A 14,422-nucleotide genomic window follows, 5' to 3' on the forward strand; every position below is an offset into this window, starting at 1 on the left:
GTATTATACACATTAAGGATGTGGAATGGAGAGGAGGAGGAGGAAAATTAGAGAATATATAAATGATTTGTCTATAATTGGTCATATGTTCGATTATAATTAATAAGCGATGAAATAGAAAGGATACTTATATTTGTGCATTATTGGTCATGATTTAAGCTCATGGGGAAAATAAAGTTTTATAGTATGTGTGTATGGTATATATATATGTGTGCGTGTGGTAATTTAGATATATGGATGTATTTTGGTTGTGGATTGATCATGATGATAAAGATTAGGTATATTTGGTCTATTAAGTGACATAATTGAGAAGTATGATAGGTGGGTCATTCTATGTGTGAGATGATGGTATAATTTGGCTTGGTTAAGTAAGTTAAAGGATGATTACATCATTGAGGTTGCTTGATTAATCTGGTTTGTGTGATAGAAATATCAAATACATTTGTCTTTGATGCGTGATAATTATTTAATGCCATGAGAATTTGTTTTTTGGTGAGGTTTAAAATGTATCTATATTTTGTTATATAATTTGTTTTGTAATTTATTTGACAAATGATAAAAGTTAACTCAGTTATTATGTGAGGTGAATTATGATTTGGGTAGCACATCTATATTCTGCAATAATAGATAGAATATATTTATGTCATGTGTGATTGGTTAAACACTTGGGCTAATTTAAGGTGTATACTGAGTAAGGGTAGTTGGTAATGAAGTAACATGTTTTGATTTAACATCGAATAGAGAAAATTTGTTCTATCTTTGTGGCTAATATTGATAGTTGTATGGGAGATGAATGGATAATGTATATGTGACACTTAGTTTATAAGATATTGAGTAATTGATATATTACAATAGTTAAATAGGAAAATGTGACGACATGAGAATATGTAATGATACGGATCAATTCAGGTACTCGTGATAAATTCAATAAGTAAATGGAAATTTTTAAATTCATACGACGAGGAAATGAAAGATTGTGAGTATATTGGGCTATGTAAACCCTAATTAGCGAATCAAGAATAACAATTTGAAAGTTTTAGTTTAGATGAAATTTTACAACTCGGTTTAATATGGTTAAAAGTGTATATGTTCTGGTAATACCTCGTACCCTATTCTGACATCGAATACGGGTAAGGGGTGTTACACAGGACTCTGATCGGGGGTCTGCCACAGGCGGCACCAAAGGTGCCAGTGGCAAAGGCGGCACCAAAGGTGTGCCACTGCACAGGCGGCACCCCTTTGGGACCATTATAATGGTCCCCAAAGTGGCAAAATGAAGCTGCAAGAAAGAAAAGAAGAGAAGAAGAAGAAGGGGAAGGAGGAGCAGAAAGAAGAAAAAGGAAAAAGAAAAAGAGAAGGAGAAGAAGAAGAGGGAGGGAAGGAAAAAGAAAGGAAAAAAAATAAAGTATAAAGGAAATTTGTTTATTTTTTTGTTATTATTATAATGTGATTGGTTTTGATTTAATTGAGATTTAATTTTAAATTTATTTTTTTGCAAGGTATTATTTGATTAAAAGAGATATTAAGGTATGTTTATATTTATCTATATTTTCATTCATTCATTCATAATTTAATTTTAATTTTTATGTTATGTACATACTATGTCTTATTATTTTATTATTTATGTTATTATTTATGTTGTACATTCTATGTTTTATTATTTTATTTTATTTATTTGTTAATTGTGTTTTATGTTGATTAGATATATTTTTATGAAATTTATTTAGCATGTTGTACTGAGATTTTTTACAAAAATAGAATTAAAAATAAAATACCGAAAAAATATGTTTATGAAAAAATAAAATACGAAAAGAAATAAAAAACGAAAATAGTATATTTTTGAAAGTAATAAAATCCAAAAATAAGAAAAATACTGAACAAAGGGCCAAAATAAGGGTTTTACTAAATTTATAAAAAACACACACTAAAATAATACATTTCAAACATTATGTACTAAAATAATATAAAATAATAAAATACGAAAATAGTATATTTTTGAAAGTAATAAAATCCGAAAATAAGAAAAATACGAATAAAGGGCCAAAATAAGGATTTTTACTAAATTTATATTAAAAACACACTAAATTAATACATTTCAAACTTTATGTACTAAAATAATATAAAATAATAAAATACGAAAATAGTATATTTTTGAAAGTAATAAAATCCGAAAATAAGAAAAATATGAACAAAGGGCCAAAATAAGGGTTTTTACTAAATTTATATAAAAACACACTAAATTAATACATTTCAAACTTTATGTACTAAAATAATATAGAATAATAAAATACGAAAATAGCATATTTTTGAAAGTAATAAAATCCGAAAATAAGAAAAATACGAACAAATGGCCAAAATAAGGGTTATTTACTAAATTTATATAAGAAAACACACTAAATTAATACATTTCAAACTTTATGTACTAAAATAATATAAAATAATAAAATACGAAAATAATATATTTTTGAAAGTAATAAAATTCAAAATAAGAAAAATACGAACAAAGGGCCAAAATAAGGGTTATTTACTAAATTTATATAAAAAACACACTAAATTAATACATTTCAAATATTATGTACTAAAATAATATAAAATAATAAAATATGAAAATAATATATTTTTTGAAAGTAATAAAATTCGAAATTAAGAAAAATCCGAAAATAAGAAAAATACATTGAAATTAAAAACATAAATTTATTTTGAAGTTGCAGGCATCGCCATGGCTCGATTGATTAACGACGATCCCCACATATCTGATGCGGCTAATAATATGGTAATATATTATTTGTTAATCACGGGTTCTATTAAAAAATGATATACGTAATATATAGAAATAAATCATGTTATCCTAATATTTATTTTCAGTAATTTAACACTATCAAGGCTCGTACCGCGTATTAAGGGGTCGGGTGAATGGTATAGGATATCCCCCAGATGAACGATTGATGCCCTACTTGGAGCAAGCTGGATTCGAGTCAGCAACATTGATCCGAACGTTCGACTTGTGATACGATTTATTATCTGCACTAGTAGAGCGGTGGCGCCCGGAGACCCACACTTTTCATTTTCCGTGTGGGGAGTGCACAGTGACTTTAGAGGATGTTGCACTGCAGGTTGGGCTCCCAATCGATGGGAGTCCCGTAACGGGAGTAAGTGCATTTGCTGAGCCGACTGCACTATGTTATAGCCTACTAGGAGACTAGCTTGACAATGATGAGTCAAATTTTTTGGGCTTGAAATTTACATGGTTGAAAGGCAAATTTGGACACTTATCAGCTAATGCAACTGAATGAGAGTTGATATGCGCTGCTCGAGCATATATCATGCATATTATAGGGGGAGTACTGATGCCCGGTTCAAACAATAACAAGGTTCATATCATGTACTTACCTAATGCCACTGAAGGAGAGTTGATGTGCGTTGCTCGAGCGTACATCATGCATATTATAGGGGGAGTACTGATGCTCGGTTCAAACAATAACAAGGTTCATATCATGTACTTACCTCTATTAGCTGATTTGAGTAATGTTCGCTCGTATAGCTGGGGCTCCGCAGTTCTGGCAGTGTTGTATCGGGAGCTTTGTCGGACGACAAAACCTACTGTCGTAGACATGGATGGATGCCTTACATTGTTGCAGTCCTGGGCACTTTATCAGATGCCATTCTTGGCATCAGTTAGTCACCAACCATATGTATATCCCCTAGTTAACAGGTGATAAAATATAATTTGTCATTAATTGTAACGATACTATATTCACTTGAAATTTATTTTCGTAAATGAAGTATTTATCCAGGTATCAGGAGGTCGTACACTGTCCCGATATACCGTCTGATGGTCGAACAGCATACCGGGGAAGGGGTAAGCTATTCTAATATTCGTGACATGTTACTTTCTATATCTTACTCACACCATGTTAAATTATAACCATGTTATTAATCATGCAGTTTATATGGATGCCATATCGTAGACCGAAAATTACAGCTATCATACCCTCGTCTGCCTACGTTCATTCTCATATGTGGTGCACTAACGCACAAATTATAAATTTCAATGTAGTCGAGTGGTACCATGGGGATCGAGTGCTACGACAGTTTGGTTGCGTCCAATATATCCCAGATCCGCCATGCGAGGTGGGGGTGGTTCACGACATCAACAAGAGAGGGAAACCGCAGTTGAATTGGGGGGTTAAGCACCGGAGATTTGTTGCGTTGTGGATTAATCGGATGGCTCGAATACCTCAGATGGTTATGGCTTCCAATTTGCAACCATCAGTAGAGTACATACAATGGTACTCTAGTTTGGCAAAGTAAGAAGTAGGATCTGTGTATATTTTCCATATAGCCAGGTCCCATCCACCTGCACAAACGGCTTGCAGTAGGGAAATGTCCGCACACATGGATCAAACGTTCAGAACATCCGATGGAAAATTCTTTTCCCCAGCTTTAATTGGTCGTTCGGGTCATAATAAGGTCTTGCCTGTAACTCAACCACAGTCTCCGGTACGTACTCCCGTATAATAGCTATCCATCCTTGTAGCTCGTTATACAACGAATCATAATCTCCATACAATTGCTCCATGGCCATCTGTTTAGCTATCCACGCCTTTCGATATGATACTTGATACTGGAATCGTGCTTGCATTTCGACAATCATTACCGAAACTTTAATGGTCGGCATGTCCTTCACCATTGGCATGATACACATACAGATAGTTTTGGAATCAAGTTTTCGATGATCTTCTGTCATACGTGTTGATGTACATGTATGAGGCCCAACAAATTTTCGTATCTCCCACATCTGCGAATTTTGAATGAATGCAACTCGTACCCACCAATTGCAGCCTTCCGCTGCCTTCCAACACTCCCCAATATACACTGTCGGTTTAGACACTACAACTTTATAATCCACTAATATGTTCATGCTATACCGTTTAATAGCAAATATGCACTCTTCTTTACTTTCGAATCTCTGGCCGACAAATAACTCCTTATGATCGGAATTTACGGCCAGCCGGTGAGCAATAAGTATTTCAGGGTACTACGGGAACTCAACTAAATGCACTATGTTGGGATCTATGAGCGACATGTGTGGCCCAGGATTATTGTGTATCACAATACATCACATCTAGTTCCCGACTGAAGACGCGTTAATGTTTCCATCGTTATTCACATCTTCATTGTCAATATCATCAGGTACATCGTCCACATCGGGATCACTGTCACTATCGACCTCTTGATCACAATGATCGCTACCATTGTATTCATCATCACCAACCACATCAATATCGGGTGTAATATTGAGGTTGTTACCGATCCCACCTATAGTCGATTCACTATCAACGTACGATATTGGAGCCACCATGCACGGTTCTTGAGCTCTATGTTCTTCACCATATGCATTGACATCTTCATTTTGCTCCATATCGGCTAACTCAGCAAATAAGTGAATCGGTGCATTTTTGTCACTCTCATTCCCACAGTAAAGAGCGATCATTGTTTCCACGTCTTCGTCGTCTACAATTTCCATTTCGATGAATTTGATTGGATCTGTCGAAACTAGAAACTTGTAGAAAATTTTTGATATCCTTCTACCACAACGTCTAACAATTTTTGCATTAATCCTTCCCTTCATATCATCCAACGAGACATTTCTATTAAATCTCATTGCTATTTGTTGCCGACATTCAAATATACATCCAACAGTTGTTGTCAAGATGATTCCATTGAAATAAACGCATACGAAAAACTTATCATCCATCTTCAATATTCAATCTGTTAAAAAATAAACAAAATTTCAAAAAACAATTTCGAAAAGTAAATAAATTACTTAAATAAAAAATTAATATTTCAATATGCAATTTTTTCATTCATAAGCTCATACTATTTCAGTTATCATTTTGTAAATGAACAATATTTAACCATTAATCCTAATAACTAACACAATAATAATAATAATAGTTTTTACTAAAAATAATACTAACTAACAATAATAATTAGGGTTTTACTAGAAATAATAACTAACAATAATATAGTATAAAACTAACAATCATACTAACTAAAATAATAATTAGGGTTTTACTAATCCTAATAACTAACCATAATAATAATATTAGTTTTTACTAACAATAATACTAAGTAACAATAATTATTAATAACTAAACCCTAAAACTAACAATAATAATACTAACTAAAATAATAATTAGGGTTTTATTAATCCTAATAACTAACAATAATAACTAAACTAACAACAAAAACAATAAAAAATATACAAAAAAACATAATAACAAGATAATCCATTATTTTTTTTTAAATACCTTATTTTTTCTATTTTTTTCTTCTCTTTCTTTCTCCTTTCTCTATTCTCTTTCTCTCTTTTTCTTTTCTTTTTCTGGCACTGCCCTCTCTTTCTCCTCCTTCTCCTTCTTCTTCTTCTTCTCTTCTTCTTTTTCCTTTTCTCCTTTCCTTTTCTTTCTTCTCCTTCGTGCAGCTGAAGTGAATTGGGGATGATTATAAGGCTGGGGTGCCGCTAGTGGCAGTGGCAACTTTGGTGCCACCTCTGTCACTGACACCTTTGGTGCCGCCTGTGGCAGACCCTCGACCAGGGTCCTGTCACTTCATCGGCTAGCTTTTTTTTTTTTACTATTTGTACCATTTTGGTACATAATAAAATTGTGGTACTATTTTGGTATTATTTTAATTTTTTTGTATTATTTGGGTAAAAAACCCAAATTTTTTCAGTGTGTTGATACAAGATATGTAATTCACATGGAGTATTAAAAATGGATAGTTGAGTTCATATAGAATAGGAGTTTGGAGGCAGCTGTTTTGTACAAATGTCTTCTGAAATAAGATCATAGAGTGTTCTACTAAGATGTGATTTAATTGCACTTTATAGAATTAATGGTGAAATTTTAAAAATTTTATTGGATTGAGTGAATCTTGATATGATCTAGTAACAATTCACATGATAAATCTATAGAAATCTTTTTATGGACCAACCTCACTTTAATCAAAGTGGTTAACTTAATGAACAAGATTAGAGACATGTACTTATCATTGTAAAGTGATTCACAAAGGATTCCAGGTACTCGCACAAACAAATAGTAAAGAGTGGTATAAGTTGAAATTGATGGAATGGGTCCTCATGTTGTTTTCAATTTTCATTTTCCTTTCACAGTTGATTTAAGTGTGCTTCAGTGGTGACGTGGCGGGATAAAATGATCACTTATCCATTGATTATCGTTAACCCCTTAATAAAATGACGACGTGATACTTTAATTCAAGAGTGAATAACTTAACTTCTAAATTAAGGCTAAGATTAGAAAATTTATTACACCTGTATGCGTCTAATATTTATTTGGCATAATAATTTATTTGACCTTTCGACTTTAAAAAAAATTATTTTTGTCTATCATTTATTTATTTTTATTTTTAACTATTAAACTTATGTTATTTGTCAAATCACTTCAAATTGGATAGAAAAGTTAATATATAATAACTTTGCCGATGCAACATCCTCGTATACCATGTATATGCCATGTCATTATTAAAATCTTTTTATATTTTTATACTTTTAATAACGTTAATGAGTTATTTAATAATTTTATAAATTTTTAGAAAGATTAATTAATGGCATCCACCGATAATTTACATGTATGTCATATCAAGAAAGATAATAAATATTAATTTTCCATCCATTTTAGATAAATTGTTCTTTTAAAGATTAAAATAAAAATTAAATAAAGAGTTACACCTATTTGTTTTTATGAAATAAATGAGATTATCATTATTTTCAAATATGAAAGAGAAGTAAAGCTTCTCAAATTTGAGTTGGATTCATGACTGTAGCGGATGGGCGCTTAATTAAAATTTTAATAATTTTAAGAGTTTAAATGGAATTTTTTAAAATTGAAGTTTAATTAAAATTTTAAAAATTTTGTGAAATTAATGAAAATTTTCAAAATTTTTAGAAGAATTAAATTAAAAGTTTCAAAAAAAAAAAACTAAAAGGCCTTAATTAAACATTTTCAAAATTGAAATATTTTTTATGGGAGGCTCCATTGGCCACCATTACCTTCTGCCCCTGATTCATGGAATATTGTTAATACATATTCTAACCCCAAATGCTCTCAACAACGCCTTCTCTTGCTCTGACTTAAGGTGGAAACTTGAGAAGACAACCAACCTGATTGCAGTTCAGTGTGTGACGTCCACAGTTGCTGAGAAAGAGACCCAAGTGACTTTCGGGGAAAAATTTGAGTACCAAGCCGAGGTGGCTTTCTTTTTCGATTGGATATAATAGCTTTTGTTAATTAATGGGTAGGTGTTTGTTTAATATTGATGGTTTCTCTCCTATGTTTTGGCACGATTTTTACATGGTTGCAGGTTAGCCGTTTGTTGGATTTGATTGTTCATAGTCTATATAGCCACAAAGAGGTGTTTCTGAGAGAGCTTGTAAGTTGAGAGAACTTTTGTTTTCTATAACTAGTCATTTCTTTTCTTTCTTTCTTTCTTTTTTACAATGAAGACTCCTAGTTTGAATTGAAACTAATGAAGAATTCATGTTTTTGCGCTCTAGTAATGCTAGTGATGCTTTAGATAAGCTTAGATTCTTAAGTGTGACAGAGCCCTCACTGCTTGGAGATGCTGGGGAACTTGAGATACGCATCAAGCCTGATCCAGATAATGGGACTATCACTATCACGTACGTTTGCTTATGACCTTTCTTACTGAAAAAGTTGAAATGGAGGACTTATTTTCTTAAAATTTCTTTTCATGGATTTACAGAGATACTGGTATTGGCATGACAAAAGAAGAGCTTATTGACTGTCTTGGAACAATTGCTCAAAGTGGTACTTCAAAATTTCTTAAGGCTCTTAAGGTAACCTCTTTCATATATATATTTTTAAATAAAAGAGTTTACTGTTTTTGGTCACTTATTTGGCATCTAATTCTCTGTAGGAAAATAAGGATCTAGGGGCAGACAATGGCTTGATCGGTCAATTTGGTGTTGGATTCTATTCTGCGTTTCTTGTTGCAGAGAAGGTAACATGCTATCTGCTTAATTGGTATCTTGCATTATGATCTTTCCGTTCCTATTTGAAGCCTCTTTTTGGTTCAATAATTTTCATGTTTAAGTGCTAATTGCATTTGTTTGCTTAAAATTATTCTTCATCAGGTTGTTGTGTCCACAAAGAGTCCAAAGTCAGAGAAGCAATATGTTTGGGAAGCTGTAGCAGATAGTAGCTCCTATGTGATCAGGGAGGAAACTGATCCTGAAAAGCTTCTAAACCGTGGTACCCAGATTACACTGTATTTAAGGGTACTCAACATGTTCTTTTTTTTTGTCCCATTACATCCTGTTAGAATATTTCTGTTTAACTAGTGTATTTGTATGTTGAAATATGAAAAGAAGATTGTAGATGGAGTTTTGAGATTTTAATATTGTGTTTATTGGTATAATGGCCTTTACATTCTGGTTCTTCCAAGTGCCAAATTTGGTCTAAGATGTTGTTCTCTTGCAGTTAGATGACAAGTATGAATTCTCTGATCCGATTAGAATTCAGAATTTGGTGAAGAATTACTCCCAATTCGTTTCTTTCCCCATCTACTGTTGGCAAGAAAAATCAAGGACAGTCGAGGTTAGTGTATGTTTGTATGTACTTCTCTACTAGTTCTTTAAGCAAGGGTAAGCAATTTACAAATATCAGACTGACTAATTGTTACCCCTCTCCATTGCCTTCAGACTCCTCATGTTCTTAATCTGTACTGACTTTGGACCTCATGGATGTCTCAAGTTGTATAAACCAGTGTTAAAATCCTCGCCATGTTTGAGATTTATAACTATATATGTATATATATACACAAACTGTGACTATATATATGTATATACAAACTATGAAAAGAATTTGTTTCTTTTGAAGATGTTACCATTTGGCTTAAGCCCATCAAGACTTCTATTTTTTCCCTGTCTCCATAGCCAATGCGAAAGAGTCACTCTATTTTGTTATGTGCACTTGAACTCTGAGCGCATGGAAATTTCTTGACCATTCTTTACTATATTCAACCTTTGAGCAGGTAGAGGAGGAAGAAAAACCAAAAGAAGGAGAAGAAGAAAAGCCAGAGGTAACCTTTCCCTGCTTTTGATATTAATTTTTGTAGCAAACTTTCTTTTTTTGTAAATATTGTGTTATAGTGGGCTTTTCTGCTTGTTGACAGGGTGAGAAGAAAAAGAAGACAACTAAAACTGAGAAGTATTGGGACTGGGAATTAGCAAATGAAACAAAACCAATATGGGTGAGTTTGTTGTTCTGTCACCTCTATAAATGCAAGTTTTAATGCCTGCTTTTTCTTAAGAATATCCTCTATTTTCCATATGTTTTTTATTGTTATAAACCATCATTTACATGTCTTTTGGGAGGTCTGTTGTAGATGCGAAATCCAAAGGAAGTTGAAAAGGATGAGTGCAATGAATTCTACAAGAAGACTTTCAATGAATTCTTGGATCCTCTTGGATACACTCACTTCACTACAGAGGTAAGTGTGCATTTATAATTTTATAAATTAACAACTTATGCCTAGCAAAAGCCATTAATGTTTCCCTTGTAATTATGCAGGGTGAGGTGGAGCTTAGGAGTGTTCTATACATTCCTGGCATGGGTCCTCTCAACAATGAGGATGTTATGAATCCTAAAACAAAGAATATACGATTGTATGTGAAACGTGTATTTATCTTGGATGATTTTGATGGAGAGCTGGTAAGTTTTAACTTGGTCACTTGATAGCTCTATTTATAGAGTACTAAATTTTGCAATTCTGAGTTCTTTTGTGGGGACTTATTATATTGCTTTGCATCGAATAAAACTCAGATGACTAGAAAATTTTAGTCTGTTTTGGTTTAAGTATCCTTCCATTTCTTGCTTGTTTAATGATAAAGCTATAGAAAGCTTCGGTTTTTTTTTTTTGTGTGTGTGTACTTTCATATAAGGTGACTGAATCCTGAAATTTTGCAAGTGGGGACTGTGATAATAGTTGATCCTCTGTTTGTAGCTTGTGTTATCAAGCTTTAACTTGTATTTAATCTTTACGTTGTTTTTCAGTTTCCACGATACTTGAGCTTTGTGAAGGGTGTTGTGGACTCAGATGATCTTCCCCTAAATGTTTCTCGAGAGATCCTTCAAGAGAGTCGAATTGTAAGATTAATTTTGTTTACACTTCTGTAGTTATATCAGCAAAAATTTTACATCCACAAGCATGCTCATTTATTGCCAAGTACAATTCTTATTTTCAGTTTAGGGGCTATGTGCAGTGCAGCTAGCTATTTAATTACTACTGTTACTTGTGTTATTTACTATTCTATAGTTATTATGTGTTAGGTGAGAATCATGAGAAAGAGGCTTGTCAGGAAAACATTTGACATGATTCAAGAGATCTCTGAAAGTGAAAATAAGGAGGTATATAGCATGGTGGGGATCATATGTTTTTTCATTATTTCTAACTTGAACTTTGTTGATTAACTTAGCTGATGATGAAAATTGATTACAGGATTACAAAAAATTCTGGGAGAACTTTGGCAGGTTTCTAAAGTTGGGCTGCATTGAAGACTCTGGTAATCACAAGCGTATAACTCCATTGCTTAGGTTTTACACATCAAAAAGTGAAGAGGAATTGACAAGTTTGGATACCTATGTTGCAAATATGAGTGAGAATCAAAATGCAATTTATTACTTAGCAACTGACAGCTTAAAAAGTGCCTAGACTGCTCCATTCTTGGAGAAATTGGTTCAAAAAGACATTGAGGTATGTTTGTAGATTTGCATTGGATGTACAAGGTTCTAAATAAACTTGGCATTTGGTCTTTAGGCTGCCGAACATGAAATTTGTAGTCTTTAATAATGTGATTAAATTTGATAGATGTCACCTAATAGTGAATTGCCTGAATCATGTTTGGGCAGTCTTCTATTTGGAAATACCATGAAAGACTTAGCTTAAGAATAGAAAAGAGATAACATTTGTTGTTTCTTATAATTATAGGATGAAAGAGACCTTTATATTCTTGTTTTTACTAAACCCTTGTTTGTCTTTTTCCTGTAGTGGATATGGTGTCTTTGCTTTTGATGTTCCATGATAACTGATATAGCTTCTTGTTTTATAGGTTCTCTATTTAATAGAACCTATCGACGAGGTTGCCATCCAAAATCTGCAGACCTACAAAGAAAAGAAATTTTTTGATATTAGCAAGGAATATTTAGAACTTGGTTGGTGTTTATCACTTCATCTTTTCATTTACTTATTTTTGCTCTTAATTTCTGATGGCTTTGGAGTGAATATGATGGAATTTGTCATCATACAGGTGATGAAGATGAGGTAAAAGAGAGGGAAACTAAACAAGAATACAACCTTCTCTGTGATTGGGTAAAGCAACAACTTGGAGGCAAAGTGGCCAAAGTCCAAATTTCGAAGCGTCAATCCTCTTCACCTTGTGTGCTTGTTTCTGGCAAGTTTGGATGGTCAGCCAACATGGAAAGGTAAGCAGTTTGCTTTTACTTCTCAATATGAATCGTAGAAATATTTGAAACCTATTCTTAAACTAGTATTTTCAAATGCATAATGAAGGTTGATGAAAGCACAAGCCCTTGGAGATACTGCAAGTTTGGAGTTCAAGAGGGGAAGGAGGATACTAGAGATTAATCCAGATCATCCAATTATCAAGGATTTGAATGTAAGACCGTGGTAGTTAAACTTGATATAAGATGTTGTAGTTTGAGTGTGTAGTTACGATGTTAATTTTGGTTCTATTTTCCATGCAGGCTGCATGCAAGAATGCACCCGAAAGCAGTGATGCCAAGAGAGCTGTTGACTTGTTGTATGATACAGCATTGATCTCCAGTGGTTTCTCTGTAAGTGGATAGAATCCTTTATTTGATTTAGGTTTAACATATTTGCAGATTTTTATGTATCATGTTATTCTTACATTCATCTTTGATTGTGCAGCCTGAGAGCCTTGCTGAGTTGGGAAACAAGATAGACGAGATGATGGCAATGGCACTTGGAGGCAGATGGGGTAGATCAGAGGAGGAAGATGAGATGGAAGCATCAGAAGCTAGTGCTGCTGAAACCTATATGGGTGACGATGAAATTTTAGAGACCCAAGTTATCGAACCATCGGAAGTACGGACAGAGAGTGATCCTTGGCAAGATTAAATATGGTCAAAATTATATTGTAAATTTTCATATATTATTTGATTGGGATTTAGCAAAATAATCCGGAAAATAGAAGTGAAGAATTTTGTGGGTTGAGTTGGGGTAAAGCCACTGAAACAGACAAGTTTTTGATGGTTAATATGATCATTTTGGCTGTGCATAAACTGATTGATATTTAGCGAATTTTAGAGCATTTAAGTTACTAAATGCAGACATTTGTTAAGTAAAACCAAATTGATCTAACAACTTAGATTAGTGGGCAATTAACTAAACAAAATTGGATAGGAAGCACGCCAAGATTTAGTGCATAAATTAATAATATTTATTTAAATATTTATATTCGATCAATGATAATGCATAAATTTGCACACCAGAAAAGTCTTTACATTTTCAAAAATCTATCCGTGTTGATCTGAGCTCGTAAGTCTGAAAATTTTTGAGTTAGCTCAAAAAAGCTCAAATTTGAGCTTGGCAGAATCCAAACTTGAAATCAATCTGACTTGAGCTAAAGATAAATTCAACTCAAAGCTCAACTTTATAACTGAACAACCATAATTGACATTAATAATTATTGACATTAATAATTAATATAATTTTATGATAATTTTTTAGTTTTTGAAAATGTATTAATAAGTCTTACATATTTATATTAAAATTTTATTAATAGGAAAAGTAGTTAATAATATTTTTATGTTAAATTATAAAGTGAAATAAATTTTTAAAAACATTAATTTAATATAAAATATTTTAATACTATAATTATATATGTATAATAAATATATAAAATTAATAATTATTAAAATCTATAAAATTAAATTTTAATGATAATATAACGGGTAAATTACCAAAAAAAGCCCTTTTTTTTCAAAATTTACCGAAATGGACCCTTTATGTAATTATTTACCGGAATGGTCCGTTTTCCGCAAAATCGCGTCCACTTCAGCGCGATGTCAGGGTACATGCCAGGAAATCACGTCTATGTCAGTGCGATTTGTTGACGTGGACACAAATCGCGCCCCTTAGGACGCGATTTGCTAACATGGCATGAACAGTTTATGTTTTTTAGCTTAAAAAACTTTGAAAGGCCATAACTTTTCGTTCGGTTGTCCGATTGAGACAAATTTTTTTTTGATTTCGAATAACTTTTTGAGATCTACGCATTGAAAAATAGACGAAGGCAGTTTGCTGCACTTTTCATCGAAAAAGATCCCTTTTTGCC

At 32.7% G+C, this 14,422-nt stretch overlaps 1 protein-coding gene and 1 pseudogene across 2 annotated transcripts; both read left to right on the forward strand.

The window, feature by feature from the left end:
* The first annotated feature begins 2,518 nt into the window (after window positions 1-2,518).
* Window positions 2,519-5,064, forward strand: LOC128036081 (protein MAIN-LIKE 1-like). 2 transcript variants are annotated; one of them, XM_052626880.1, is made up of 4 exons: window positions 2,519-2,773; window positions 2,866-3,712; window positions 3,795-3,859; window positions 3,946-5,064. In XM_052626880.1, the coding sequence occupies exons 2-4, from the start codon at window positions 3,324-3,326 to the stop codon at window positions 3,966-3,968; spliced, it is 477 nt and encodes a 158-aa protein (XP_052482840.1). In that variant the 5' UTR covers window positions 2,519-2,773; window positions 2,866-3,323; the 3' UTR covers window positions 3,969-5,064. The 2 variants fall into 2 exon arrangements, with proteins under 2 accessions (XP_052482840.1, XP_052482841.1); XM_052626881.1 differs by having other exon boundaries at window positions 2,923-3,712.
* Window positions 5,065-8,046: 2,982 nt separating this feature from the next.
* Window positions 8,047-13,367, forward strand: LOC105781413 (heat shock protein 90-5, chloroplastic-like; annotated as a pseudogene).
* Window positions 13,368-14,422: the final 1,055 nt, after the last annotated feature.

Source organism: Gossypium raimondii, chromosome 13, assembly GCF_025698545.1.
Source record: "Gossypium raimondii isolate GPD5lz chromosome 13, ASM2569854v1, whole genome shotgun sequence".
Taxonomy (NCBI): Eukaryota; Viridiplantae; Streptophyta; class Magnoliopsida; order Malvales; family Malvaceae; genus Gossypium; species Gossypium raimondii.

Excerpts from the sequence above, each read along its gene's own strand:
- LOC128036081 (XM_052626880.1), top strand. The coding sequence starts at position 3,324 with ATGCATATTATAGGGGGAGTACTGATGCCCGGTTCAAACAATAACAAG. Across the intron at positions 3,713-3,794 it reads GTATATCCCCTAGTTAACAG|GTATCAGGAGGTCGTACACT; the intron begins GTGATAAAATAT and ends GTATTTATCCAG. Across the intron at positions 3,860-3,945 it reads AACAGCATACCGGGGAAGGG|TTTATATGGATGCCATATCG; the intron begins GTAAGCTATTCT and ends TTAATCATGCAG.